This window comes from Geotrypetes seraphini, chromosome 1 (genome assembly GCF_902459505.1).
Source record: "Geotrypetes seraphini chromosome 1, aGeoSer1.1, whole genome shotgun sequence".
NCBI lineage: Eukaryota > Metazoa > Chordata > Amphibia > Gymnophiona > Dermophiidae > Geotrypetes > Geotrypetes seraphini.
The window spans coordinates 392,344,588-392,370,624 of NC_047084.1; the positions used below are offsets into that span (position 1 = coordinate 392,344,588).

Genomic DNA, 26,037 nt, shown 5'->3' on the forward strand with positions numbered 1-26,037 from the left:
ATGCAAATCTTCGGGAGCAGGAGAAAAGTCCTCCTGCTCTTGCTCCTCCGGCCGCTGCCCAATAGCGGCCTTAGGCCCGGGCCTGGTGCATCGTCTGATGCATGAGGAGGGGCCTAAGGCACTGATTGGCTGAGGCACCTCAGACTCCTCCCAGGCTCCCAGGGAGGAGCCTGAGGTGCCTCAGCCAATCAATGCCTTAGGCCATTTCCAGTGCATCAGATGATGTGCAGGGAGGGGACCTAAGGCCACTATTGGGCGGCAGCCGGAGAAGCAGGAGCGGGAGGACTTTCCTCCTGCTACCGAAGATTGGAGTAGGTGCAGAAGGATCCGGGCACCCTTCCTGCTCCTGAAGATGGAGGGAGCCTTCAGGAGCCTTGTCGTAAGGAGCAGGAGGAACCGGGCAACCCTCCTGCTCCCAACTATTTTAAAGGTACTGGAGTGGGTGTGCCGGGCCCGACCGCCTGGGCTGACCAGGGGTGGGCCAGGGGGTGGGAGACCTAGGAGCAGGAGGGACTGAGCACACCTCCTGCTCCCAATCTTTTGGTGCCGGGGGGCGAGGGCTATGCTGGAAGGGCTGTGCCAAGAGGGGGGTGAAGGCCAGGCCAAGCAGGTCAGGGGGAGGGAGCATGAAGGCCATGCCGGTCGGGGGTGGGGGGCGGCCGTGCTTGGGGACTGAGCCCCCTCCTGCTCCCAACTTTTTGGTGTCCTAACTTTTTGGTGCTGGGGTTGGGTGGGCCGTGCCGGGAAGGGAGCGAGGGCCTCGCCAGGAGGGCCATGCTGGAAGGGGGCGATGGACCGAGCCAAGCTGAGGGAGGGTGATGGAGAGATCGGGGCAGAGCAGGCAGGAGAGATCGGGGCCTGGGGGGCTGTCGGCCAGGGCTGGTGTGCTGGGCCGGTGGGTGGGGCTAGTAGCATTTGCTCTCCTGCCTGCCCTGCTCTGCCCCGATCTGTCTTGCCTGCTCGCCAGACTCTCCTGCTCTCTGCCGCCATTCCCCGGAGTACAGGCCCGCTTTAAAACCACGGGCTTGCACTGCAGGGAACAGCGGCAGAGAGCAGGAGAGTCCGGGAGCAGGCAAGAGAGATCTGGGCTGGGCTGAGCCCTGACAGCAGTGACAGGAGGCTGCTTCTCCTGTCACTACTGTCAGGGTGTGCGCATGAGCGGGATCGCTCTCTAGTGATCCTGGCCATGGGTAGGGGGCGTGTTAACGATCGTCCCCATTTGCATGCAGGCCTTTAGTGAATTCGTCGGCCAGCATGTAAACGTAAACGGATCGCACACACGGTTTGGAGGTTTAGTGAATCTAGGCCCAAGTTGCTACAGGAAAACAGGCACTGTATAAAGTAGCAGTTTCCATGAAAAGGTTACAAGTATAACATAAAACACCCAACCTTCCTAATGCCGCGACCCTTTAATACATTTCCTCATGTTGTTGTGACCCCCCAACCATAAAATTATTTTTATTGCTACTTCATAACTGTAATTTTGCTACTGTTATGAATCGTAATGTAAATATCTGATATGCAAGATGTATTTTCATTATTACAAATTGAACATAATTAAAACATAATGATTAATCACAAAAACAATATGTAATTATATATTGTGAGATATTTATTTTTAATTGCAAATAAATGTAAGTGGGCGTATCTGCAAATGGGCAGACCCACCTGGAGATGGATAGAGGAGCGGTGCCTCGGTTCCTAAGACCAGTGTTCTTGAATCTTAAGACACCTATGGACCGGCGGAAATAAAATAATTATTTTGTAGACCGGCATCAGTCCACGGACCGGCAGTTGAAGAACACTGGGCTAAGTCGTGCCCATCTCCACTCAATCCCCGCCCCAGACCCCGCCCCCATAATAGTACTAATTGTAACACCATTTTTTCCATTCATTTTTCATATATTAACAACACATAATGGTTAACCACAAAATTAAAATACACAAAGCACACTGTATGCTTTTTAACATTCATTCCTATCAGAAAACAGATAACCCCATGCAAATGCAGGACCAAAAACTAAAAGTACTAATATTTACAAACAAACCCTAAGATGCAAGACTCTGCAAGCAGTACAACCCCAGAGGAAAAGAAACAAATGTATTTCTTCCTGAACAGTCAAATCAATCACTAAATAAAAAAATATAAAAGCATTTCCCCTACCGTTGTCTCTCTCCCTCCATGTGCCTTGCCTTCTGGCCTGTCCCCCAGTGTTATCTTTGGGTCAGTCCACGGTGTGATCAATGCAGCGTCTTCAGGCCAGCTCCCTGAGTGCTCCCTGACGTTGCGACATCAGAGAGAAGGCTTCCAGTTCAGGCGCAGGACGCAGGTAGAAGCTTTTTCCCACAGCTTTGTGCACTGCAGCATTCAGGGAGCTGGCTCGAAGACACTGCGTTGATCGTACCGTGGACCGGCAGCTGAAGAATGCTGTCTTGAGCCTGATGGACATGCCGGCCCTGTGGACCGGCAGAAAATTTCTACGGCCCGGCGGTTGAAGAACACTGCCTAAGACCATCGGAAATATGTGTTTTCTGATGGTCTTAGGTGACATCTGTGAAAGGGTCAAAGGGGTCGCAACCCACAGGTTGAGAACCGCTGCACTAGATGAACAAATAAGCATTGGTACATCATCCTCTTCAAATGAAGAATTAGACCTTGAAACCAACTTGGATAGAATAGAGCGTTCTAAAGTAAAGCGGCTTCGCTTAATCTCAGGAAAACAACCATTAAAGTTTCAGAAAGTTTTTTGAAGGTAGTGGAAAAGTATGGCCACTCATCAAAACTGACCATAGAAGAAGCCATCCTTGTTTATCCAGAGGTTATTAGTGATGTAGCTATAACTGTAACAGCAATGCCACCCACCCAAGTAAGTGTTGAGAAACTTTTTTGGCATTAAAAACAGTCAAATCAGATTTAAGGGCTTCTATGAGAGAGGATTTGGATGAAGTAATTCTGTTTCTTAGAACAATATATCTTTTTTATTTAACATTTTTTATTTAAAATTTTAAGCCATGTTCTTTTAAGTTGTTAGGTTGTACGTTTTTTAATTAGTAACAAAAAATGATACTGATCTTCTTTTATATCCTATTTTACACTTTATAGTCTTTTCGAGTGTAATTTCTTTAATAAATAAAATTAAAAATCTACAATGGCATAGCTATAGCCTTTAGGTCCCAGCTTTAACAGTTTAGGGTTCTAAAAAGTAGCCCGATGATTCAACTTGTATGTTGCATGTTTAAATAAATAAAGAAGTCGGAGTCAGAAAGCAACTGTATGGTTATGTACTGACTCCACAGCCCTGCAGAGTACTGCAATCTACCTCTAACAGGTTAGTTTCCTACCCACAATCACTTGGTTGCAGCTCTACTCCAAAACAGACAAACAATAAAAGGAAGAAGAGGCTGGAAGAGCTGCACAAGGAAAAGTTTTCCTTTTACTGTTGGTGCCCCGTTTACAAGAGATTTCTTACCTGATCAGACATCAGGGCAGATATTTCCTTCTGAAAGCTACAGCTGCTGGGATGGATTCTGGCCCTAGATTTCGCAGTTCTTGGAAAGATGAATACAGAAGAGGGGGTTGCTTCCTAGGGGTCTTGAATAGAGTTCCTTTTCTCCCCCTTTGCAGAAATAGCACTAGACTAGAACTTGCAGGGATTTCCAGTTGCAAAGCAGGGAATGTTTCTGCTTCTATTCTGAAGCTTTTCTGGGACACTAGGAGAAAAAAAAATAAAGCAGCAGAGCATGCTCAGAACTCTTCAACTCTCTCCACTTGATGAGGTCATCCTACAATGTCCTACCTCCTTAAGGTGGAACTGTAGAGATAGCAGATAGAAACAGCATATCGTACACACCATTCGAGAACTGATTTAGCCCTCTTACATACAGCCTTGTACAGATAGTTATGATTTTAAAAATCAAATTTGGTAACAAATTCAATATAGTGCAAACAATATTCAAACAATAGGGTGACAGATGCTTTAAATCAGGGGTGTCCAACCTTTTGGCTTCCCTGGGCCGCATTGGCCGAAAATATTTTTTCTGGAGCCGCTGCAACAAGACAGAGGAGGGACCCGGCAAGACGGTAAACACCTGGGGGCAGCAGAGGAAAACACTGCATCGCCCACAACCGGGACCGCACAAAATACTTTACGGGGCCGCAGGTTGGACACCCCTGCTTTAAATCATTCATTAATTAAGATGTGGCTTCACAAACGAGAAGCAATCTGACAGATCAAACTGCAGTACTTCTAATGAATACAAGTTCCTCCCACTATTAACATAAGAACATAAGAAGCGCCATCTCCGGATCAGACCTTCGGTCCATCAAGTCCGGCGATCCACACACAAGGAGGTCCCGCCAGGTGTACACCTGCCGTAATTTTTAGTCACCCATATCCTTCTATGCCTCTCATTGGAGATGTGCATCTAGTTTGCTTTTTAAACCTAGAACGGTCAATTCCACAATAACCTCCTCTGGGAGAGCATTCCAGGTGTCAACCACTCTCTGCGTGAAGCAGAACTTCCTGATATTTGTCCTGAACTTGTCCCCCCTTAGCTTCATTTCATGTCCTCTTCTCCGTGTCGAATTGGACATTGTAAATAATTTTTTCTGCTCTATTTTGTCGATTCCTTTCAGTATTTTGAAGGTCTCGATCTTATCCCCTCGCAGTCTCCTTTTCTCAAGGGAGAACAATCCCAGTCTCTTAAGTCGTTCCTTGTATTCTAAGTTCTCCATACCTTTTACTAGCTTCATTGCTCGTCTCTGCACCCTCTCCAGCAGTTTTATATCCTTCTTTAGATTGGGGGACCAATGTTGGATGCAGTATTCCAAGTGGGGTCTGACCATTGCTCTATAAAGCGGCATTATAATTTTCTCCGATCTACTCGTGATTCCTTTCTTTATCATGCCCAACATTCTATTTGCTTTCTTTGCCGCCACCGCACATTGTGCTGATGGTTTCAGGGTCCTATCTATCAGTACACCCAGGTCCTTTTCTTGTTCGCTCTTACCCAGAGTTGCACCTGACATTCTATACTCATATTCCTTATTTTTTTCTGCCTAAATGCATTACTTTGCATTTCTCCACATTAAATTTCATCTGCCATTTCTCTGCCCATTTCTCTGACACAAGTCGCTCTGGAGTTCCTCGCTATCCTTCTGCAATCTGATCGCCCGGCATAACTTTGTGTCTTCTGCAAACTTGATGATCTCACTGGATGTTCTTTCTTCTAGGTCATTGATATAAATATTAAATTAGATGGGCCCAAGTACCGAGCCCTGGGGTACACCGCTAGTCACTTTCTCCCAGTCGAAGAACTTCCCATTTATGCCCACTCTCTGTTTTCTATTCTATGCTTTGTGAAAATACGCCTGGTCACCTGACTGACACATGTGATTGATACCAGCCTTTTAGCTTGCCTCAGAATAATTTAGGGCAGGATGCACAATGCTTGAACAAAACAGTAATACTGTAAATACTGTGTTGAGAGTGATTTTAATTTACAGGGTGATGCTCAAAGCATAATAATAATAATTTAAAAAGTAGTACAATCATAGAGATAAATATTAATTCTCTCAATAAATAAGATAACTAAAAGAGCAACTTTTGCTATGAATTCTGTATTTCATCAAATATATAAAAACCAAAATAAAAAGGAGTTTACAGGGGAAGAGAAAGCAGGTAAACGAGAGAGAGAAGAGGGGGAGAAAGAGCAGAAGGGAGCAGACAGCAGAGGGAGAACTAGGGGCAGTGGCGAGAGTTAGCTCCATCCACCCACTGACATCACTCACCGGAGCTCCCCATTAAAAGGGGGGGGAGCCAACGGCGCTCATCTGTTCGGTACACATCAAAGGTGAGCGTTAAAGGCGCTTGCCTTAGCAAGAGCGCCTTAAGAAGGGCCTTAAGAAGGGACAAGTCACTGAAGGAGAGAAAGAGGACAGCCACAGCAGACACAGAGGACACTGCATAAGGAAGCAGGGAGAAGCCACTTCAGACAACAGACCAGCAAGCGGACAACAATAGAAGCAGCAGACAGAAGCAGGAAGTTGAGCTACCCACTTTTCTGCACCGTCTGCCATATTTATGACTACCTCCCCTCTGGGAGGCGGTCTTATGTATGCACTCGATGCGGAGAACTGGAGAGCTTGAAGAAACAAGTCAGACTCCTGGAAGGCAGAATACTGGAACTAGAAACACTTCGAGCAATGGAGGAGGAGGACAGAGAGGCAGAGAAGGTCAAGAAGAGGAAACCATTGAGAAAGAAGTCCAGGAATTATAGAAGTTCATCGAGGAGACATACAGGGAGGCCCTGGAAAATCACCAGCAACAGTGGAACTGCCAAGATACACCTACAGGGAGTGAGGACCAGCTGGAGGACAACCACAAGGAAGAAATGGGTGACAGAGCAGCGAGATCTGGAAACAGCAAAGGAAACCCACACAAAGACAAGTCCAGTGCAAGCCAACGCCAGGAGGAAGGAAGATGGAAGTGCACAGAGGACACGGACCTCCGGCTGGAGAGATAGTCATACACCAGGGACACAGACCTGCGGCTAGAGAGGTAAGAGAAGATAGAGAGGACAGAGATTGTCGGGGGGGCTCCATCATCAGACAAGTTGACAGCCACATAGCGGGAGGAAGATAGGATTGGCTGGTGACCTGGCTACCGGGAGCCAAGGTAGAAGACATAGTGAGCCGCATCGACAGGATCATCGACAGCATAGAAGAGGAACATATGGCAGTGGTGATCCTTGTGGGGACAAACAACATGAGCAACAGGTACTACAGCAGAGAAGGACTGAAGGACAAGTTCCGGATGCTAGGAGGGAAGCTGAAGACCAGAACGCAGAGGGTAGCGTTATCGGAGATCCTATCGGTACCCAGGACCGATGAGAAGAGGCAGACTGAGCTGCAAGCAGTCAACACATGGATGAGGCGCTGGTATGGAGGAAGAAGGATTCTACTTTGTGCGCAACTGGACAACATTCTGGGGGAATAGCAAGCTATTTAGGAACGATGGACTTCACCTCAACGGAGACAGAACGAGGCTACTTGCAAGCAACATCAAAAGAGAAATTGAGAAGTTTTTAAACTAGGAAGGAGGGGAAAGCCGAGGGTCGACCAAGAGTCGATGGTTTGGGAAAAGGTTTACCCAGAGGATACCGTGCAGGAAGACAGCGGGGAAGACTCACCAGATCATAGGCAAGATAGAAATCCTGATAGATCGAAAAGGATACAAGAGGGAAGAATTTGCAAGAAAGTAACAAGCCACAAACTCAAGTGTATATACACAAATGCAAGAATCCTAAGAAACAAGATGGGGTAATTAGAAGCTATGGCACAAAAAAATAACCTTGACATCATCGGCATCACGGAAACATGGTGGAACGAGGAAAACGCCTGGGACACTGTGCTATCAGGATACAAGCTAGAGCAGACACAGAGTAGGTAAAAAAGGTGGAGATATTGCCCTATACATCAAAGAAGGAATTGAGTCTACCGGAGAGAATACGCCGGAAACGAAAAATAAGGTAGAGTCTCTATGGGCCAAAATTCCGGGAACAAAAGGAACGGAAACGAAGATCAGCATCTACTACCGATTCCCAGGGCAGTCCGAAGAAATTGATGGAGAGATGACGGATGAGATTAAACACAACTGCAAGTGAGGCAACACAGTTATCATGGGTGACTTCAATTATCTGGGGATAGACTGGAACCTAGCCACCTCCAGCTGTGGTAGGGAGACCAAGTAGGCGATTGCTGTAGGCGATTGCTTCCTGGAACAACTTGTCAAGGATATACGAGAGGAAATGCAATTCTGGACTTAATTCTAAATGGGTTACGAGGACCGGCACAAGGTGTAGAAGTAGAAGGAATGCTGGGAAGCAGTGATCACAATATGATCCACTTCAATATGGACACAGGAGCAAAACATCAATCCAGAACTTTAGCCACGGCACTGAACTTCCGAAAAGGGAATTATGAAGGGATGAGACTCATGGTGGGGAAGAAGATTAAGAAGAGGATAAGCACTGTAAAAATGCTAGAGCAACAAGGTCCCTTTTTAAGGACACAGTCACCGAGGCGCAAAATCTATATATACCGCGTATCACCAAGGGATCCAAGAGGAAAAAGAACAAAGAACCGGCATGGCTCACTGTAGCAGTGAAGGAAGCGATCAGAGACAAGAAGACTTTGTTTATGAAATGGAAAATGTCAAAAACAGATGAAAACAGGAAAAAGCACAAACAATATCAAAGCAGATGCTACAAGGCAGTAAGAAAGGACAAAAGAGACTATGAGGAAAAAATAGCAAGGGGGCGAAAAACTTCAAGCCATTCTTTTGATATATTAAGGGGAAACGACCCATGAAGGAAGTGGTGGAGCTATTGGATGATCATGGGATAAAGGGAGTGCTAAAGGAGAACAAACCATCGCCGACAAACTGAACACATTTTTTACATCTGTATTTACTGAAAAGGATATGCACAACATACCGGAAGCCGACAGGCTATACGCAGGAAACAACAGGAAACTGACAGGGTTGATGGTCAGTCTAGAAGAGGTATGCAGGCAGATTGATAGGCTCAAAAATGATAAATGCTCGGGACTGAATGCCATCCATCCGAGGGTAATCAAGGAACTGAAAGGGGCTATAGCTGAAATGCTTCATCTAATAACCAATCTGTCGATCAAATCGGGAAGGATTCCGGAAGACTGGAAAGTGGCGAATATCATGCCGATCTTCAAGAAAGATTCAAGGGGATATCCAGGAAACTACAGACCGATGAGTCTGACCTCGGTACTGGGAAAGATGGTAGAGGTGCTGATAAAGACCGCATCATTGATCACCTTGACAGAAACAATATGATGAGGACCAGCCAGCACAGCTTCAGTAAGGGGAGATCTTGCTTGACAAACTTGTTGCATTTCTTCGAGGGAGTAAACAGGCAGAAAAGGGCAAACAGAATGCTGGGAATGATTAAGAAGGGGATCACGAACAGTTCGGAGAAGGTTATCATGCCGCTGTACTGGGCCATGGTACGCCCTCACCTGGAATACTGCGTCCAGCACTGGTCATCATACATGAAGAAGGACACGGTACTTCTCAAAAGGGTCCAGAGAAGAGTGACTAAAATGGTTAAGGGGCTGGAGGAGTTGCCATACAGTGAGAGATTAGAGAAACTGGGCCTCTTCTCCCTTGAAAAGAGGAGACTGCGAGGGGACATGATTGAAACATTCAAGATAATGAAGGGAATAGACTTAGTAGATAAAGACAGGTTGTTCACTCTCTCCAAGGTAGAGAGAACGAGAGGGCACTCTCTAAAGTTAAAAGGGGATTGATTCCGTATAAACGTAAGGAAGTTCTTCTTCACCCAGAGAGTGGTGGAAAACTGGAACGCTCTTCCGGAGGCTGTTATAGGGGAAAACCTTCCAGGGATTCAAGATAAAGTTAGACAAATTCCTGCTGAACCAGAACGTATGCAGGTAAAGCCCCCAGGGCTCAGTACTTGGGCCCATCTTATTTAATATTTTCATCAATGACCTAGAAGAAGGAACATCCAGTGAGATCATCAAGTTTGCAGACGACACAAAGCTATGCCAGGCAATCAGATTGCAGAAGGATAGCGAGGAACTCCAGAGTGACTTGTGTCAGTTAGAGAAATGGGCGGAAAAATGGCAGATGAAGTTTAAAGTGGAAAAGTGCAAAGTAATGCATTTAGGCAGAAAGAACAAGGAACACGAGTATAGAATGTCAGGTGTATCTCTGGGTAAGAGTGAACAAGAAAAGGACCTGGGTGTACTGATAGATATGACCCTGAAACCGTCGGCACAATGTGTGGCAGCAGCAAAGAAAGCAAATAGAATGTTAGACATGATAAAGAAAGGAATCACGAGTAGATCGGAGAAAGTTATAATGCCGCTTTATAGGGCAATGGTCAGACCACACTTGGAATACTGTGTCCAACATTGGTCTCCCAACCTAAAGAAGGATATAAAACTGCTGGACAGGGTGTAGAGCAGTGTTCCCTCTAAGGTGAGCGCATGAGTGATCGCTCACTATTTTCAGTGGCGTCGCTCATACACTTTCCCCTGTCACTCACTCGAGGGAGGTGAGAGGAAGCGGCGGCAGCGGCCTGTATTTTCCAAAGTTGAAAGATACAGCGGCGGCTCCTCTCAAGATCCCCGACTGCATCGGACTTCGTAAGAGGAGCCGCTGCCACGTCTTCAGTGGCTACCAAGGGGGAGGGGGCTGTGCACATCCCCTAAGGCTGCAGTCGGAGAGGAAGTTTGGGCCAGCCAATCGCTGCCTTGCTGGGTGGAATTTCCTCTCCGACAGCAGAATTGACGTCGGGGGAAGCAGAGAGAGCTTGGGGCAGCCGCAGCGGTGGCTTTGGGGCCTGTTTCCCCCTGATGGTTAGAAACATGGAAAGATGACGGCAGAAAAGGGCTACAGCCCATCAAGTCTGCCCACTTTACTGTCCCACCCCATTAAGTCAGAGTGCTGCTCGACCCACGTAGAGATCCTACGTGGATGTCCCATTTATTCTTAAAGTCGAGCACGCTAGTGGCCTTGATCACCTGCACCGGAAGTTTGTTCCAGTGATCCACCACCCTTTCTGTAAAGAAATACTTCCTGGTGTCACCACCAAATCTCCCTCCTCTGAGTTTGAGCGGGTGCCCCCTTGTGACTGAAGGTCCCTTAGGAAAGAATATGTCGTTTTCCACCTCGACACGACCTGTGATGTACTTAAATGTCTCAATCATGTCACCCCTCTCCCTGCGCTCCTCTAGAGAGTAGAGCTGCAACTTGCCCAGTCTTTCCTCGTATGAGAGACCCTTGAGTCCGGAGACCATCCTAGTGGCCATTCGCTGGACTGACTCAGCTCGAAGTATATCTTTACGGTAATGTGGCCTCCAGAATTGCACACAGTACTCCAGATGAGGTCTCACCATGGTTCTGTACAGTGGCATTATGACTTCAGGTTTACGGCTGACGAAGCTTCTATTGATACATCCCATCATTCGCCTTGCCTTGGATGAGGCTTTCTCTACTTGTTTGGCAGCCTTCATGTCTGCACTGATGATTACTCCCAAGTCCCGTTCTTCTGAGGTCGTAGCTAGTGTTTCTCCATTCAAGGTGTATGTTCTGCATGGATTTCTGCTGCCGAGATGCATCACCTTACACTTCTTTGCGTTGAAGCCCAGCTGCCATGTTGAGGACCAGTTTTCCAACTTGATCAGATCCTGCGCCATACCATCCGTGAGATCGCTTTCACCTACTATATTACACAGTTTGGCATCATCGGCTAACAGCGCTACTTTTCCCTGAAGCCCTCGGGTCAAGTCCCTTATGAATATGTTAAAAAGGGATGGTCCCAGGACTGAGCCCTGCGGCACTCTGCTAGTCACCTCCGATGTCTTAGAGAGGGTGTCGTTGACCACCACCCTCTGAAGTCTTCCACTCAGCCAATCATTGACCCATGCCATTAGTTTCTCACCTAACCCCATCGATTTCATCTTGTTTAATAGTCTACGGTGTGGGACACTGTCAAACGCTTTACTGAAATCCAAGTATACTATGTCCAGAGACTCTCCTGAGTCTAGCTTTCCTGTCACCCAGTCAAAGAAGATTGGATTGGCATGACCTGCCCCTAGTAAATCCATGTTGACAGGGATCCCTCAGATTCCCCTCATCCAATATTGTGTCTAATTTCCCTTTAAGTAGAGTTTCCATGAGTTTACACACTATTGATGTGAGACTTACTGGTCTGTAATTCGCAGCCTCCGCTCTGCAACCCTTTTTGTGCAGAGGAACAACATTGGCAGTTTTCCAGTCCAGGGGGACTCTCCCCGTACTTAGGGAGAGATTGAAGAGCATGGCTAACGTTTCTGCTAAAACATCGCATAGCTCTCTGAGCACTCTTGGGTGCAGATTATCCGGTCCCATGGCTTTGTTCACCTTGAGTCTTGACAGTTCTCTGTAAACATCAGCTGGTGTGAACTCAAACTTCTGAAATGGGTCCTCCAGGCTTTGCTTTGCATCCAGCCGAGGCCCGTGCCCTTGTGCCTCACAGGTAAAGACTGAACAGAAGTAATCATTCAGTAGTTCGGCTTTATCGGAGTCAGTTTCCACATAATTCCCATCTGGCATTCTAAGGCGTACTATCCCGTTTGTGTTCTTTTTCCTGTCGCTAATGTATCTGAAGAAGGATTTGTCCCCTTTCTTGATGTTCTTCGCTAGAGTTTCTCCCCTACGAAGTTTGGCCTCCCTGACTGCTGTTTTGACCGCTGCAGACTTTGTCCTGTATTCAATGTTTGCTTCTTTTTCCCCCAAGCGTTTGTATGAGAGAAATACTCTTTTCTTCTCCTTGACGAGGTATGATACCTCATCTGTGAACCATTGGGGTTTCCTTTTTCTTTGTTGTTTGGTTACCGATTTTATGTAGCGGATAGTTGCCTCATGAAGGATCGATTTCAAGGTTGACCACATAGCTTCCACATTATCAGTTACTTCTTGAATCTGCAGCGTCTGGTAGACGAAATCTCCCATGCGTGCGAAGTCAGTGCCCCTGAAATTGAGTACCCTTGTTTTTGTTTGTGATCTAGGGAAGCTTTCTTAAGGTTAAACCATACCATGTTATGGTCACTGGTGGCTAGCGTCTCTCCCACCAAGACGTCCGAGACGCTTTCCCCATTCGTAAGTACCAGTTCCAGGATGGCCTGGGCCCTAGTGGGCTCTAGTACCATTTGTTTGAGCCGTACTCCCTTCATGGATGTTAATATCCTCCTGCTATCACAAGTTGTCGCTGATAGTGTGTTCCAGTCTACATCAGGCATGTTGAAGTCTCCTAATAGAACAGCCTCCCCCCGTAAGGTGATATTCTCAATGTCTTCAATTAATTCTGCGTCCTTTTCCTCCGATTGTCTCGGAGGTCTGTATACCACACCAAGGTACAGGCATTTTTCTCTACCTCTGGCCAAGTTTACCCAGATGGATTCTCCAGTATACTTGACATCTGTGATCCTGGTTGTCTTAATGCTCTCTTTGATATAAAGTGCTACCCCACCACCTAACTTACCCTCTCTGTCTTGTCTAATCAGGTTGTATCCTGGTATGGTTATATCCCACCCATGAGAGTCTGTGAACCATGTTTCGGATATTGCTACTACGTCTAGGTCTGCATTAACTATTTCTGTTTCTAGTTCTAGAAATTTATTCCCTAGGCTGTGTGCGTTAACATACATAGCTCTCCACTCTTTCTGTTTGCTAAGCTCCTGTTGTGAGCCACCCATTTGAGTCAAATTGTCTCCTAGCGATTCGTTTGCAGTAAGGGTACTTACCTCAGACTTAGAAGCGTAATGTTGGTTCGCTACATCAGGATTGTTACTTACTGCTCCGGTGTAATAGTGTGTACCCACCTCCGACTTACCTAGTTTAAAGCCCTTTGAAGTAGGCGGGCTAGTCTGTGTTCGAAGTAGGCGGGCTAGTCTGTGTCCGAAGACATTCTTACCTCTGTTGGTCAGGTGGAGTCCGTCTGGTCCCTGTAGTGTCTCTCCGTGCGTTCGTCCCTGTCCCTTCCTCTGTCCCTAACAGGAAGAATGGAAGAGAATACTACCTGTGCTCCTATCTGCTTGCGGCGGTGGTTTTGGGGCCTGTTTCCCCCGATGGTTGCGGCGGTGGCTTTGTGGAGGGTAGGGAGCAAGAAAGGGGGCAGGCAGGGAGACAGAAGGGAAACAGAAAAAAAGAAAGGGGGCATCAAGAGGAAAAAAAAGAAAGAAAGGGCAAGGAAAGAGGAAGAAAAAGTTAGGGGAGGGAATGAGGTCTGGAGGAGAGGAAGCATACAGGCTGAATGAAGGGAAGAAAGATTGGATGCACAGTCAGAAGATGAAAGTGCAACCAGAGACTCATGAAATCACCAGACAAGGTAGGAAAAATTATTTTATTTTAAATTTAGTGATCAAAATGTGGCTGAATTTATATATGCTGTCTATATTTTGCACTATGGCCCCCTTTTACTAAACCGCAAGTGTTTTTTAGCGCAGGGAGCCTATGAGCGTCGAGAGCAGCGCTGGGCATTTAGCGCAGTTCCCTGCGCTAAAAACTGCTATTGTGGTTTAATAAAAAGGAAGGGGGTATATTTGTCTATTTTTGTATGGTTGTTACTGAGGTGATAGTGCATAGAGTCATCTGCTTTGACCTCTTTGAAAAAAACCCAGAATAGGAATGATAATTAACATTTTCTCAGCGTATAGTGTGCTTTGTGTTTTTTAATTTTATTGTTGGTAGATCATTTTGACTTGGTCATTTTAAAGTAGCTCGCAAGCCCAAAAAGTTTGGGCACCCCTGAGCTAGAGCGTTGAAGCTGTAGATTTCTATTTTATTCCCCCTTTTACAAAACTGTGGAGCGTTTTTTAGCGCCAGCTGTGGTGGTAGCAGCTCTGATGCTCAGAATTCTATGAGCGTCAGCACTGTTACCTCCGTAGCTAAAATTCACACTACAGTTTTGTAAAAGGGGGAGGGGTTAGTTTGTGATGACATATTCCATACTAGGCGAAGGTGTTTTCTGTGTTCTGTGTGTTCGAAAGACATGGTTTTCTGTTAGGATTGACGGTGTAGGATTGATCTGTGCTGGTCTGGCTTGTTTAGTTTTACAATGGGTGTATTGATGTACTGCTCACTGCAATATGTAAGATGCTGCCTTTTCCTAGGTACTCATGTGTGACGTGGCTTGTTACTAAAAATCATGTTTTTCATACAGATGGGGGAGGTGCCAAAAAATGATGGGCCCCGGGTGTTACATATGCTAGGTATGCCACTGTATGTAAAGATACCAGAAAGCTGGCGAAGCAAAAACTTTAAGTAAATTGTTATTCTTCTAAGTTTTGAGTATTTAACCCTCCCACAATCTCACGGGCACTCGTTTCAAGTTTCAAGTTTATTGAGATTTTGATTTAAATGCAATATCAAATATTTTCAATGCGTATAACAAAAATAAATTTGGGGAAATAAATAAAACCATTTGAACAATAAACTTACAAACAAATCCATAGATGATTAAAAATACATAAGGAGTACAAGGTTAAACTACATTTGTTTAAAAATGCGTCCTCCGCGCCTGCTCATAAATTTGTGGAGTATGTAATTTGTCGCTCATGCATATTTTTTTTTGCACACACCTCATCAATCCTTAGAGGGAACATTGGTGCAGAGATGAGCAACGAAGCTAATAAAAGATATGGAGAAATTGGAATACGAGGAACGACTTAAGAGACTGGGATTGTTCTCCCTTGAGAAAAGGAGACTGCAAGGTGATATGATCGAGACTTTCAAAATACTGAAAGGAATCGACAAAATAGAGCAGGAAAAAAAATTATTTATAATGTCCAATGTGACACGGACAAGAGGACATGGACTGAAGCTAAGGGGGGACAAGTCCAGGACAATGTTTTGGAAGCCCAAAGCACGCCTATGTTTCGCCCATAGGAAGCCACGTCCAACCGAAGCTCAAGGAATAGGCCTGAAATGGTATTTCCTAAATAGAGTTCAGAAATATTATTTTTGCTTTTTTTCCCCTCTCCTAATAGATTTAATAAGCCACCATATAAACAGGGAACATCAATACAAACATATTGCATGAAAAACATAGTACTTTTCTGCCCAAACAGCAATATAATTTACTAATTACAGCACATGAAAACCACACTCCTTTGTTTTTCCTTCTTAAAAAGAACTCCTTTTTGCTCACCAAACAGTGCTGCAATCAGCTCATTCTTCAAAGCAAAAAAGCACATGAAAGAAATATAGATATTGCATACATTACTTCATTTGGTAAAGCTTAAAAACAGAATAAAACACATAACAGACCTGAATGTGGCTTCTAGTTCATTGCAAATGGAGGTGTGCAGCTACACAATGCTGACCTCACTGTTAAATCATCAAGGTGCACCTACAAGATACAATGCCACAATTAAAAGTTGTGCTGGGAGTTGAACTCACACAACTTCTGCAAGATCAGCACACAGCTTTTACACATTGAGCTATATCAGCTTCCAATTAGGTGGATCTGACTGCCCTGTCATATTATAGCTTACTGATCTGCCTATATATCATCTGCTTAGGAATGATATCACAGTTACCACAAAGAAAGTATTTCTAGCTCACCAAGTTAAGACACCTCCTCCATCCTCTCCAGCTCACCAGTTCAAATCCCACCCTCACCTCTGCCCATTTTAACATCTTCCTATTAGCTCTCATAAGAGAGTATAGATCAGATATGGGCAACTCTGGTCCTCGAGGGCCGGAATCCAGTCGGGTTTTCAGGATTTCCCCAATGAATATGCATGAGATCTATTTGCATGCATTGCTTTCAATGCATATTCATTGGGGAAATCCTGAAAACCCAATCGGATTCTGGCCCTCGAGGATCCGAGTTGCCTATGTCTGGTATAGATGGTGGACGTTGCCATTTTTCATCAGCACATTTCCCTTTCCAGGCAAGCTTATTTTCACCTTCCCATGGCTAGGACATCCTAAGCTCTCATGGTAAGAAACCTCTTTGTCAAAGGAAGTGGCTGTGGCTCAACGGTTAATGGCACCTCTCCCATCCTCTGAAGGTCAAATCCAAATGATGGTTGGATACCCCAAAACATGTTAAATTTTTTTGTGACAATCTCCCATCTAGGTACATCTTGATGATCTCACAATGAGGTCAACATTGTGCATCAGATACATTCATACAGCCATTGTGCTAGGATTGTATATCTTTTTATGTAACAGGTATAAGAGTTTAGTAAAACTTCAGAAGGCTTGGACAGGTGTTGAAGGTACATGTTTTGATATGTATCCTAGAGACATTACTATTGGTAAATTCAGCTTGGCTTTAGAATTGGGGTTGTGGTTTCATGCTTGAGGAGTGTGTGTTGGGGTGGGGGAGGGGGTTTAGGATGAGAGAACAGGCTGCTTTAGACATCTGAGAATTACTGCAGATAATTTTAAAGCTCAACCCAAATATGTTTAAGCAAAGAAATGGCCAAAAAATGCCCAAACAGTTTGAAGGTTTTTGGATAGAAAAATTAATATTACATATTTGCTAACCATACTCAAGACTTGAACCCCTGATATTTGGAAGATAAAAGCAGTGCTTTGAAGCATAGAGCTACAGAGGGAATTCCTTTTAGAATTTGGTAACAGGAGCTTCTACAGACTAAGCAGATGATAAATAGCTTCTTGTAAAAGCTTTGAGAAGTGAAGGAAATGATTAAAAGTCAGTACAGGTGTGTTTGGCGAAACAACACCCAAAGCACACCCAATCAGTTTGAACGTTTTCTTGTGGGAAATCCTAACGGTGCCTATGATGTCCGACGCCACTTAGGCATCCATAGTATAAGAAGGTCCATCAGAGCAGAGTTTCCTCTTTAGGACTCCCATTCTGTGTTATTGCTTATGCTGATTTCTGAGTCCTTACCTTTCCTGATTATCTTTTAACTTTATGTTTTCTATATCGGCCACACTCTCTCCATTCCACAGGACCATTAGCAACTATAGTAATGTGCAACAGATGTCTTTCTAACATTTTTCCTCTTTTCAGATGAATATGCTGTCTGCTAGAACTGGCCTCTGAACACCAGCTTGCACCTATGCAAGGAACTCCTTGCTAGCAGCTCAGATACCAAATCCAGGTGAGAATGATATATTGCTACCTACTTAGGTGTCCTTAATACAAAACAGCTCAGGCAGAGCTGATTTTTTCTCTCTAAGACTCCTCATCTAAGAACTCATTGATAACTATTGTCAGTGTGATAACTATTGCTCAGGTGTGTGTGTGGGGGGAACGGGGAAACACCCAAAGGACATCCAATCAGTGGACATGGTTTTGGTGGGAAACTCCTCATGGGTGCCTAATTGTTTGGCATCCTTATTATAAAAAGGGTTCAGATGCAGCTGCCTCTTCTTTTTAGGAGTCCAACAGTGTTTGTGCTTCTATTCATTCTAGGTGTTATTTTGAGACTGTGCTATGACATATTCTCCCACAACTTCTGCTTTTTACTTTTGCCACAGATGGCTTTCTAACATTTTCCCTCTTTTCTCCTGATTTTACGTTGACTATGCTCATCTCCCCAGAATGGCTAATGACTCCTGCTGTGTTTCCCAGAGGCCAGAGCAGTCTGTTAAAACTGGGTTTAGCACACCAGCTTGCACCTGGGCAAAGAGTTATTGCTAGCAGATCAAATACCCAATCAGAAAGAATAGGTGAGAATGATATATTGCAACCTTTGTTTGCTTACTCTAGATATCCTTCACTTGAGTGTAAATTTTGCTTACTATTTGCACTGTTATAACTATACCTCTTCCCCGAGTAGCCCTTGTGATGAATTAAATACATCTTCACAATACTAACATGTTTCACACCTTTTTTCCTGCTATCATGTCTCATAACTTCACAAGGGTGTACTTCTTGATGACTTTCTGAGAGAACAGTATATTGTTGATAGTTTTGTGCACATATGACACTATTCCATGGAACTTTTTGTTACTTCTACATGCATTCCTGCTCTTACCTGCACTGTCATATATTCTATTTATTTAATTGTCTATCCCCTCAAAGGAACTCAAAATAAGTGACTAAACTGGTGCTGAAACTTTTCACAACTTTATCTAATATACTTGGAGCAGTGGAGGATTACAAATGATTTGGCCAAGATCATAAGGGATAAGGTGAGATTTGAACCTACACCACAGTGAGATCTAGATCTAGATATTGTGCCACCCCATACTATTTATATAAGCTAAGCAGCTCAAGATAAAGGGGTTAACATATTGCTTCAGGAAAGGGAGGACAGATTTAGATTTTGGGCTTGAACCTTGTTTTTCTGAAGCAATAAATAAGGCAAACCCTAGGACCATCTCCAATGTGTAAACATGCTTGTCCGTTTTCAGGTGTTCTGCTGCGGTATTGGCAGATCCTGTTCCATCTTACCTGTGAATTTGTGAGCATCTTTGTGGTTTTTAGGGAAATTTCTTCCCTTTTACACACCTGGTTTACCATAGCAGTATGTGTAGGCTGCTTTCTTAAGGGGTGTGGTTACCCTCTGGCTCCAGAAAAAGGAGGATGGATTGAGAAATCTGGGTTTTACTTCCATTGCCTTCAGTGGAAGGAAGAAAAATCCAGATGTATCATTTGGTTATCCTCTTGTTCTAGAGTCTGACTTCTCCTAGCAGCAGCCCTTTATTCAACAATTCTACCACAGTGACATTTTTCCTCTTCCTCATGTAGGCTTCTGCTTTGGAACCGGGAGTGGCTTACTTTGCATATCATATCTGGGATATCATTTCACCTCATCTAGCTACAGTTGCATAACATTATATTCGCTTGCTGCATTCTTGGATTATACATCTGAGTGGGTAGAAGGTAATATAATTAGAGAGACCAATAAAGATCTTAAAACTTTTTATATGTTACCTTGTTCTTATTTTGAAAATTCAGCAGTACCTCCTGAACCCTATCTCCCTTCCACTCTGTCCACTAAACTGAAGATGGCAGAAAGAGAAAACCACACAGCACACCTATAAACCAATATAAATCTTATTTAATAAAAATATAAAAACTGTCTTATCAAACTGCCTATCAAACCTCTACCTACTTCAAGTACCTTGGTCTGACCATTATTTTATTTCTACTGTGTGTCTCCTCTCTACTTCCTCCAATTCAGTTCCTCCATTAATTGTCTCTTCCAGAGACTATGATAACTTAAAAGAAAAGTTAACTCTGATCTCGCTCCAACTTGATATTGATACCTTTGACTCTGAAGATTCAGATAAACTATTAAAGATTTGGGACAATGCCTGTTGCACCTTACTAGACAAACAAGCTCCTATTACAATCTGTACTATCTCATCGAAAAAACAAAAAAATCCCTGGTACAACTCCTCGCTATTTCTCCTTAAACGCCAGTTACACTCTCTCGAACGAAAATGGCGAACCAATCCTACATTATCTAATCTAAACAAATATAGGAAACATTCAAAATACTATAAACAATCCATAAACATGGAAAAAAGATAATATTATAAGCATTGTATTTTTAAAGCTAAAAATTCCACGGCCTTATTTTCCATTCTTAAAAAGCTAACACAATTTAAACAGAAACAAACTCCCCACTAATGCTTAGACTCCCTCAGCTCAAAATGTAGCAAATTTCTTTCAGGAAAAAATTCATACTATTAGGAAGGATATTAGAAACGAATCTCAAAACTCCTATTGTTTGGAGGACAGTACTCCAAACTACTTATGCTCAATGTGTTCTCATTTTTCCCTTCCTTCTCTGAATGACATTCAGCATATTATGCAATCACTAAACCCTAAATGATCAAGCAGCGACACAATTCCCCCATTCATTTTGAAACAATACTTTTTGATCTTTGGTTCTTTTATCCTTAAATTAATACACAAAAGTCTTATCACAGCTACCATGCCCACAGCTTGGAAACATTCTATAATATACCCCACGATAAAATAATAACAAAGAAAGTAATCAAGACTGCTCCAATTACAGACCAATCTCAACCCTTCCATTTCTTGCAAAAGTAATGGAAAAAAATCATATTTAACCAAATTTCAGACTATATTGACAAAACTCAAGCTCTTCATCCCAATCAAACTGGCGCCTGGAAAAATCACTCTACAGAACATGCACTCATAGGTTTAACCGCATCCGTACAATATTTCCTGAACAGTATAAATCAGTTATCTTCATCTCTTTAGATTTTTCAGCTGTTGATTCCGGAACTTGGAGCCACTACTGAATGGATGTGTAGCTGTGAAGCTCCCATCCCCAGGCATACTTTTGAAGATTTTCAACTTTAAAATTTATTTCCTCAGAAGCAGCAAGTTTGAAATTTTACTTAACAATGGCTTCTAATAAGCAAACCAAATCTGAAACAGTTTCTAGTACAGGTGGAAAGGCAAAAAGACCAAAAGCAGATCTGCCCACACCTTCCAAGACTACCCTGCCTGTGGATGCTTTGGATATGATAGAGCTAATTGAAGAGCTGAGAAACATTAAACTAGTGATGAAAGACAATACAGATCAATTAGCAGCGGTAAAGGAAGAAGTGGCAAACTTAGACAGAAAGTGGAAATGGTACATACCAGAATGGAACAGATGGAAATCTGACTGGAGAAAGTGGAAATGGCGCAGTTAGAATATAAAAAAGATCACAAGATTATTCAGGACATGGAAAAATGGCTGGAAGATTTTGAGAACCGTTCAAAAAGAAATAATTTGAGGATACTGGGATTATTAGAAGGGGTGGAAGGTAAGAATGTAATAACTTTCTTGGAAGAAATCATTCCAAAAATACTCCCCCTTAATTTAAAAGTGCCATTGGAAATAGAAAGGGTACATAGGATCCCAGTAAGGAGACTTAATGGTCAGTCGAGACCTAGACCATTAATATTTTGCCTACTACATTTCCAGCATGTCATGGAAATTTTAAGAGTGGCAAAGGAGACTAAAAATCTGACTTACAAATATTATATTTGTTCCAGACTTTGCGAGAACAGTGAACCTGTGCAAACAATTTTTACAATTAAGACAACAATTAAAGCAGATCGGGGCAAGATATGGGCTTTATTATCCTGCATTAATGAGGGTTACGTATAAATATAAATCCTATCAGTTTGAAGACCCTGAAAAGTTGAAGGAGTTTCTGTCTCAGGAAGAAACACCGATGAACTAAGCTGATGTCCCTGTCAGCTGAAGAGACACACTGGAGGAGAAAGTATGGAAGTTGAAGTGAATCGAGTTTTTATTTAATGTCTTTCTTTTGAATTTTGGTACAGTAAGACTGAATTGGTGTTGTAGATTAGTTATTTGTGTTATTAATATTAACTGACCTAACTGCTTCGGATTTCCAACTGTTATAGCACCATGAGGGTATTATTTTCTTTTTATTTGAATATACCTCGAGATTGGAGAGAATTCAGACTTTTTTTCCACTTTCAACCACTGTCTGAGCAGCAGGAGGACAGTACCCGCCCACTATGCTAATAGAGATTCTTAACAGAAGCACGTTGATGGATGTCAGACGAGTAATAGTAATCTTCCGGTCCAACTGCGCAATCTCATTAGAAATTGCCTGACCAGTTAATAAAAGCTTTTAGACGAAGCCATGCCGGTGAGGGAGGGAGCGTAATATAGCACTGACTCCATCTTCGTGAGCTCTTTTACCATCAAAAATTACCCAGTCAGCTCGCCCCCGTCACCCTCTCATGTGGCTGATATATTTGTGGTTGGCCTTGAAATCAGTCTGCAAAACTGCTACGCCGTGGCCTTTGAAATTTTACAATGAATTTTAAAATGCTTTCTATAAATGTCAATGGCCTCAACCATCCTGTTAAAAGGTAACAAAATCCTAAATTTTTTAAAGCAGCAAGATGGGGATATATATATGATACAGGAGACTCATTTGTCTGCTGGGGAATCGATGAAGTTGTTAGGGAGGTGGGTTAAGCAGTGTTTGTGCCGGCTTTGGGAAAGGAAATGTTCAGCTGTATTTAATTTTATTTCTGCAGATCCTTCAGGAAGGTGGGTTTAGGTCAGTGGTCTCAAACTCAAACCCTTTGCGGGGCCACATTTTGGATTTGTAGGTACTTGGAGGGCTGCAGAAAAAATAGTTAATGTCTTATTAAAGAAATGACAATTTTGCATGAGGTAAAACTCTTTATAATTTTTAAAACTTTCCTTTAACAGTTAAAAGGAAAGATATATAAACTATAAAGAGTTTTACCTCATGCAAAATTGTCATTTCTTTAATAAGACATTAATTATTTTTTCTGCAGCCCTCCAAGTACTCTATTTTTTTTGCAGCCCTCACATTTAAAGTTTAATATCTTTTCTTTCTCAAAACTGGCGCATATCAATCACTATATTGAAAATAAAATCATTTTCCCTACCTTTGTTGTCTGGTGACTTTATTTTTCTGTGATTTCAACTATGTTTCCAGGGCCTTCTTGTCCTTTGATTGTTTTTCTCTCCGTCTTCACTTTCTGCCTTGCATCCATCTTTGGCATTAACTTAATGTTCAATTTTTCTGCTTTCTTTTAAAAATCTACATTTCCATGTCTTACCTTCCCTTCCTATCTCTCTCTTCTTCCGTCCTATTTCCATGGTTTGGCATCTCTTTCCTTCCTTCCTTCCTCTCTTCCCCCATGCCCTGGCATCTCTCCCTCCCCCTCCATGGTCTGATATCTCCTTTCCTTCCCTCCCTCCCATGAACTTGGCTTCTTCTCTTGTTCCTCTTCTCTCCCTTCTCCTTCCTTCCCTCTCTTTCCCCAATTGGGTGCAGCAGCAACAGAAGCAGCATTTCCTTTCCCCCTTTCCTGTGCAGGAGAGGCATTTCTCTTCCCCTTTCCCTCCCTCTCCCTTTCCCTGTACAGCAGCAGCAGCATTTCCCTAGGGTCCCCCTTTCCTATGTAGCAGAAGCATTTCTCTTTCCCCTCCACTTCTGTTCTCTTCTTTGTGGAGCAGCAGTGTGTCTGGCCGGCTTGTTCCGTTCAAAGCCGCGGGTGGTGGCTCCTTGTGAGATCCGTGCCTGCGTCTGAAGCCTCTCTGATGTTGTTATGTCAGAGAAGCTTCCAATGCAGGAGTGGATAGCGTGAGGAGCCACCAACCCGCGGGTTTGAACAGAACGAGCCGGCCAGACACGCTGCTGCTCCAAAAGGAAGGGAAAGGGAAAGAGAAATGCTGTTTATCGTGTCTAGACCGTGGGCCGCAAATAAAACCTGGAGAGCCACATGCGGCCCGTGGGCCGCGTGTTTGAGACCGCTGGTTTAGGTGAATATGACCTTGGGGAAACATGCTTTGATGCTGTTTAATATCTGTGCCCCTAATTCAAATCAAGCAGAATTGTTCAAAACTCTTCAACAGGTACTTCTGCCACTAGCTGCCTCTAATCTAGTGGTAGCTAGGGACTTCAATGCTGTTATGGATCCAATGTTGAATAAACAACCTAGTAAACTTTTGAAATCATTGGGATTGGATTACTGTATTTAGTTCAATCCTGTGGATTAAAAGATATCTGGCGGATTCTCCATTTTAATGCTCATGAGTTTTCCTTTTGCTCCCATGTTCATAAATCATTTTCCAGAATAGATTATATATTTGTATCAGATCAATTAGTTCAACAGGTAACCAAAGCTGGCATAGACCCAATTGTTTTATCAGATCATGCTGGAGTTTGGATTGAATTAAAATTTGAGAAACAAGATTGTAATAGACCTGTTTGGAGATTCAATAATACATTGCTTGCAGATCCAAACTTTATTGAGGAATTTCAATTAAAAATGAATGAATATTTTCAAATTAATGCCACAGAGGAAATCTCTTTAGAAACATTATGGGATGCTTTTAAAGCTACAATGCAAGGGCAAATTATATCGTATTCAGTACATATTAGGAAGCAGCTTAAAATAGAATTTTCTAATTTGGAACAAAATATGAAGGATTTGGAGTCACAATTGGCCTCGAAATGGGATCAAATTACTTTACTGGCCCTCTTAAAAACTAAATATAAATACAATGAGATTTCCTCTCAAATGGCTAGGAAAGAGTTGTTTTCTCAAGAGGCTCTGTATTATGGAAACTTAAATAAAGTGGGAAGAGTATTAGCTAATTACCTTAAAGCTAAAAAAAGAAAAGAAAAAATTGTGGCTATCACAGATGAAATTGAGGAAACTCATTCTTAAATTGGAAATATTTAAAAAAATTTTTGAAATATTATAAGGCTTTGTATTCTTCTGAGCTTTATTCAAATAAAGAACTTGAGGGTTTAGAGTTCTTGAAGTTAATTAAGGGGCCTAAAATTCCCGAGCATATAAAAGGAACTCTTGACGCGCCTATATCAATGAAAAAACTACAAGCAGCGTTGAAGTCCCTTAAAGTTGGATCCACTCCAGGTGGGGATGGTTTCAATGTAGAGTTTTATAAGTCATTCCAAATTACCCTTTTACCTCATCTTTTAAATTTATATCAGGCTCAACTGACTAAAGTTTGAATTACAGGTACTATGGCAGAATCCTTAACTATAGTTTTGTCAAAGCCAAATAAAGATCCTATGTTGGTTTCAAATTACAGGCCTATTTCTTTGATTAATGTAGAAGGAATACTGCTGGCTAAGTTATTGGCTTTATGCTTGGCCAAGGCTCTCCCTTATATTATTCGTATGCACCAAATGGGGTTCGTTGCTCAAAGACATTCTTCAAACACCAGACTGGCTTTCCACATGTTAAATTTAACAAAAGCCATGGAAGATCCGGCCTTCTCTGTATCCTTGGATGCAGAGAAGGCCTTTGATCGTGTGGAGTGGACCTTCATGTATCAAGCAATGAATTGGTCTGCTACTGGTGCCGTATTTATACAAATAATAATAATAATTTTATTTTTATATACCGCCAAAAACTGCAGACAATGTACACGATGCAGGCAAAAATTTATTATCCCAAACTAAAATGCAGTAATATAAAAACCTAATTACCAACCAAGGGACCCAACACAGTCCGTGTTTCGGACAAACACCTTCATCAGGGGTCCATGGTAAATAAGGTATAAAGTGTACCGCAAAAAATGAAGATAACAACAATTGCCTGTATATTAAATCTGCCGAAAGTGCTGCCAACATATTCTATGTTTCTATAGTTTTGCCAAAGCCAAATAAAGATCCTATGTTGGTTTCAAATTACAGGCCTATTTCTTTGATTAATGTAGAAGGAAAACTGCTGGCTAAGTTATTGGCTTTATGCTTGGCCAAGGCTCTCCCTTATATTATTCGTATGCACCAAATGGGGTTCGTTGCTCAAAGACATTCTTCAAACACCAGACTGGCTTTCCACATGTTAAATTTAACAAAAGCCATGGAAGATCCGGCCTTCTCTGTATCCTTGGATGCAGAGAAGGCCTTTGATCATGTGGAGTGGACCTTCATGTATCAAGCAATGGATTGGTCTGCTACTGGTGCCGTATTTATACAAATAATA

General features: G+C 43.0%; 1 protein-coding gene across 8 annotated transcripts in view; it reads right to left on the bottom strand.

Moving 5' to 3' along the window:
* LOC117347070 (oocyte zinc finger protein XlCOF7.1-like) overlaps window positions 1-26,037 on the bottom strand; it is a 271,337-nt gene that overhangs the window by 125,560 nt on the left and 119,740 nt on the right. For 4 of the 8 annotated variants that reach the window (XM_033917426.1, XM_033917458.1, XM_033917434.1 and 1 more), the window contains exon 2: window positions 3,471-3,711. The exons of 3 other annotated variants lie outside the window; for them this stretch is intronic. In XM_033917426.1, the coding sequence (XP_033773317.1) occupies window positions 3,471-3,482 (12 nt within the window). In that variant the 5' untranslated portion in view covers window positions 3,483-3,711. Of the gene's footprint in view, window positions 1-1,668; window positions 1,733-3,470; window positions 3,712-26,037 lie in introns of all 8 variants that reach the window. One more of the 8 variants, XM_033917451.1, reaches the window with a different exon arrangement.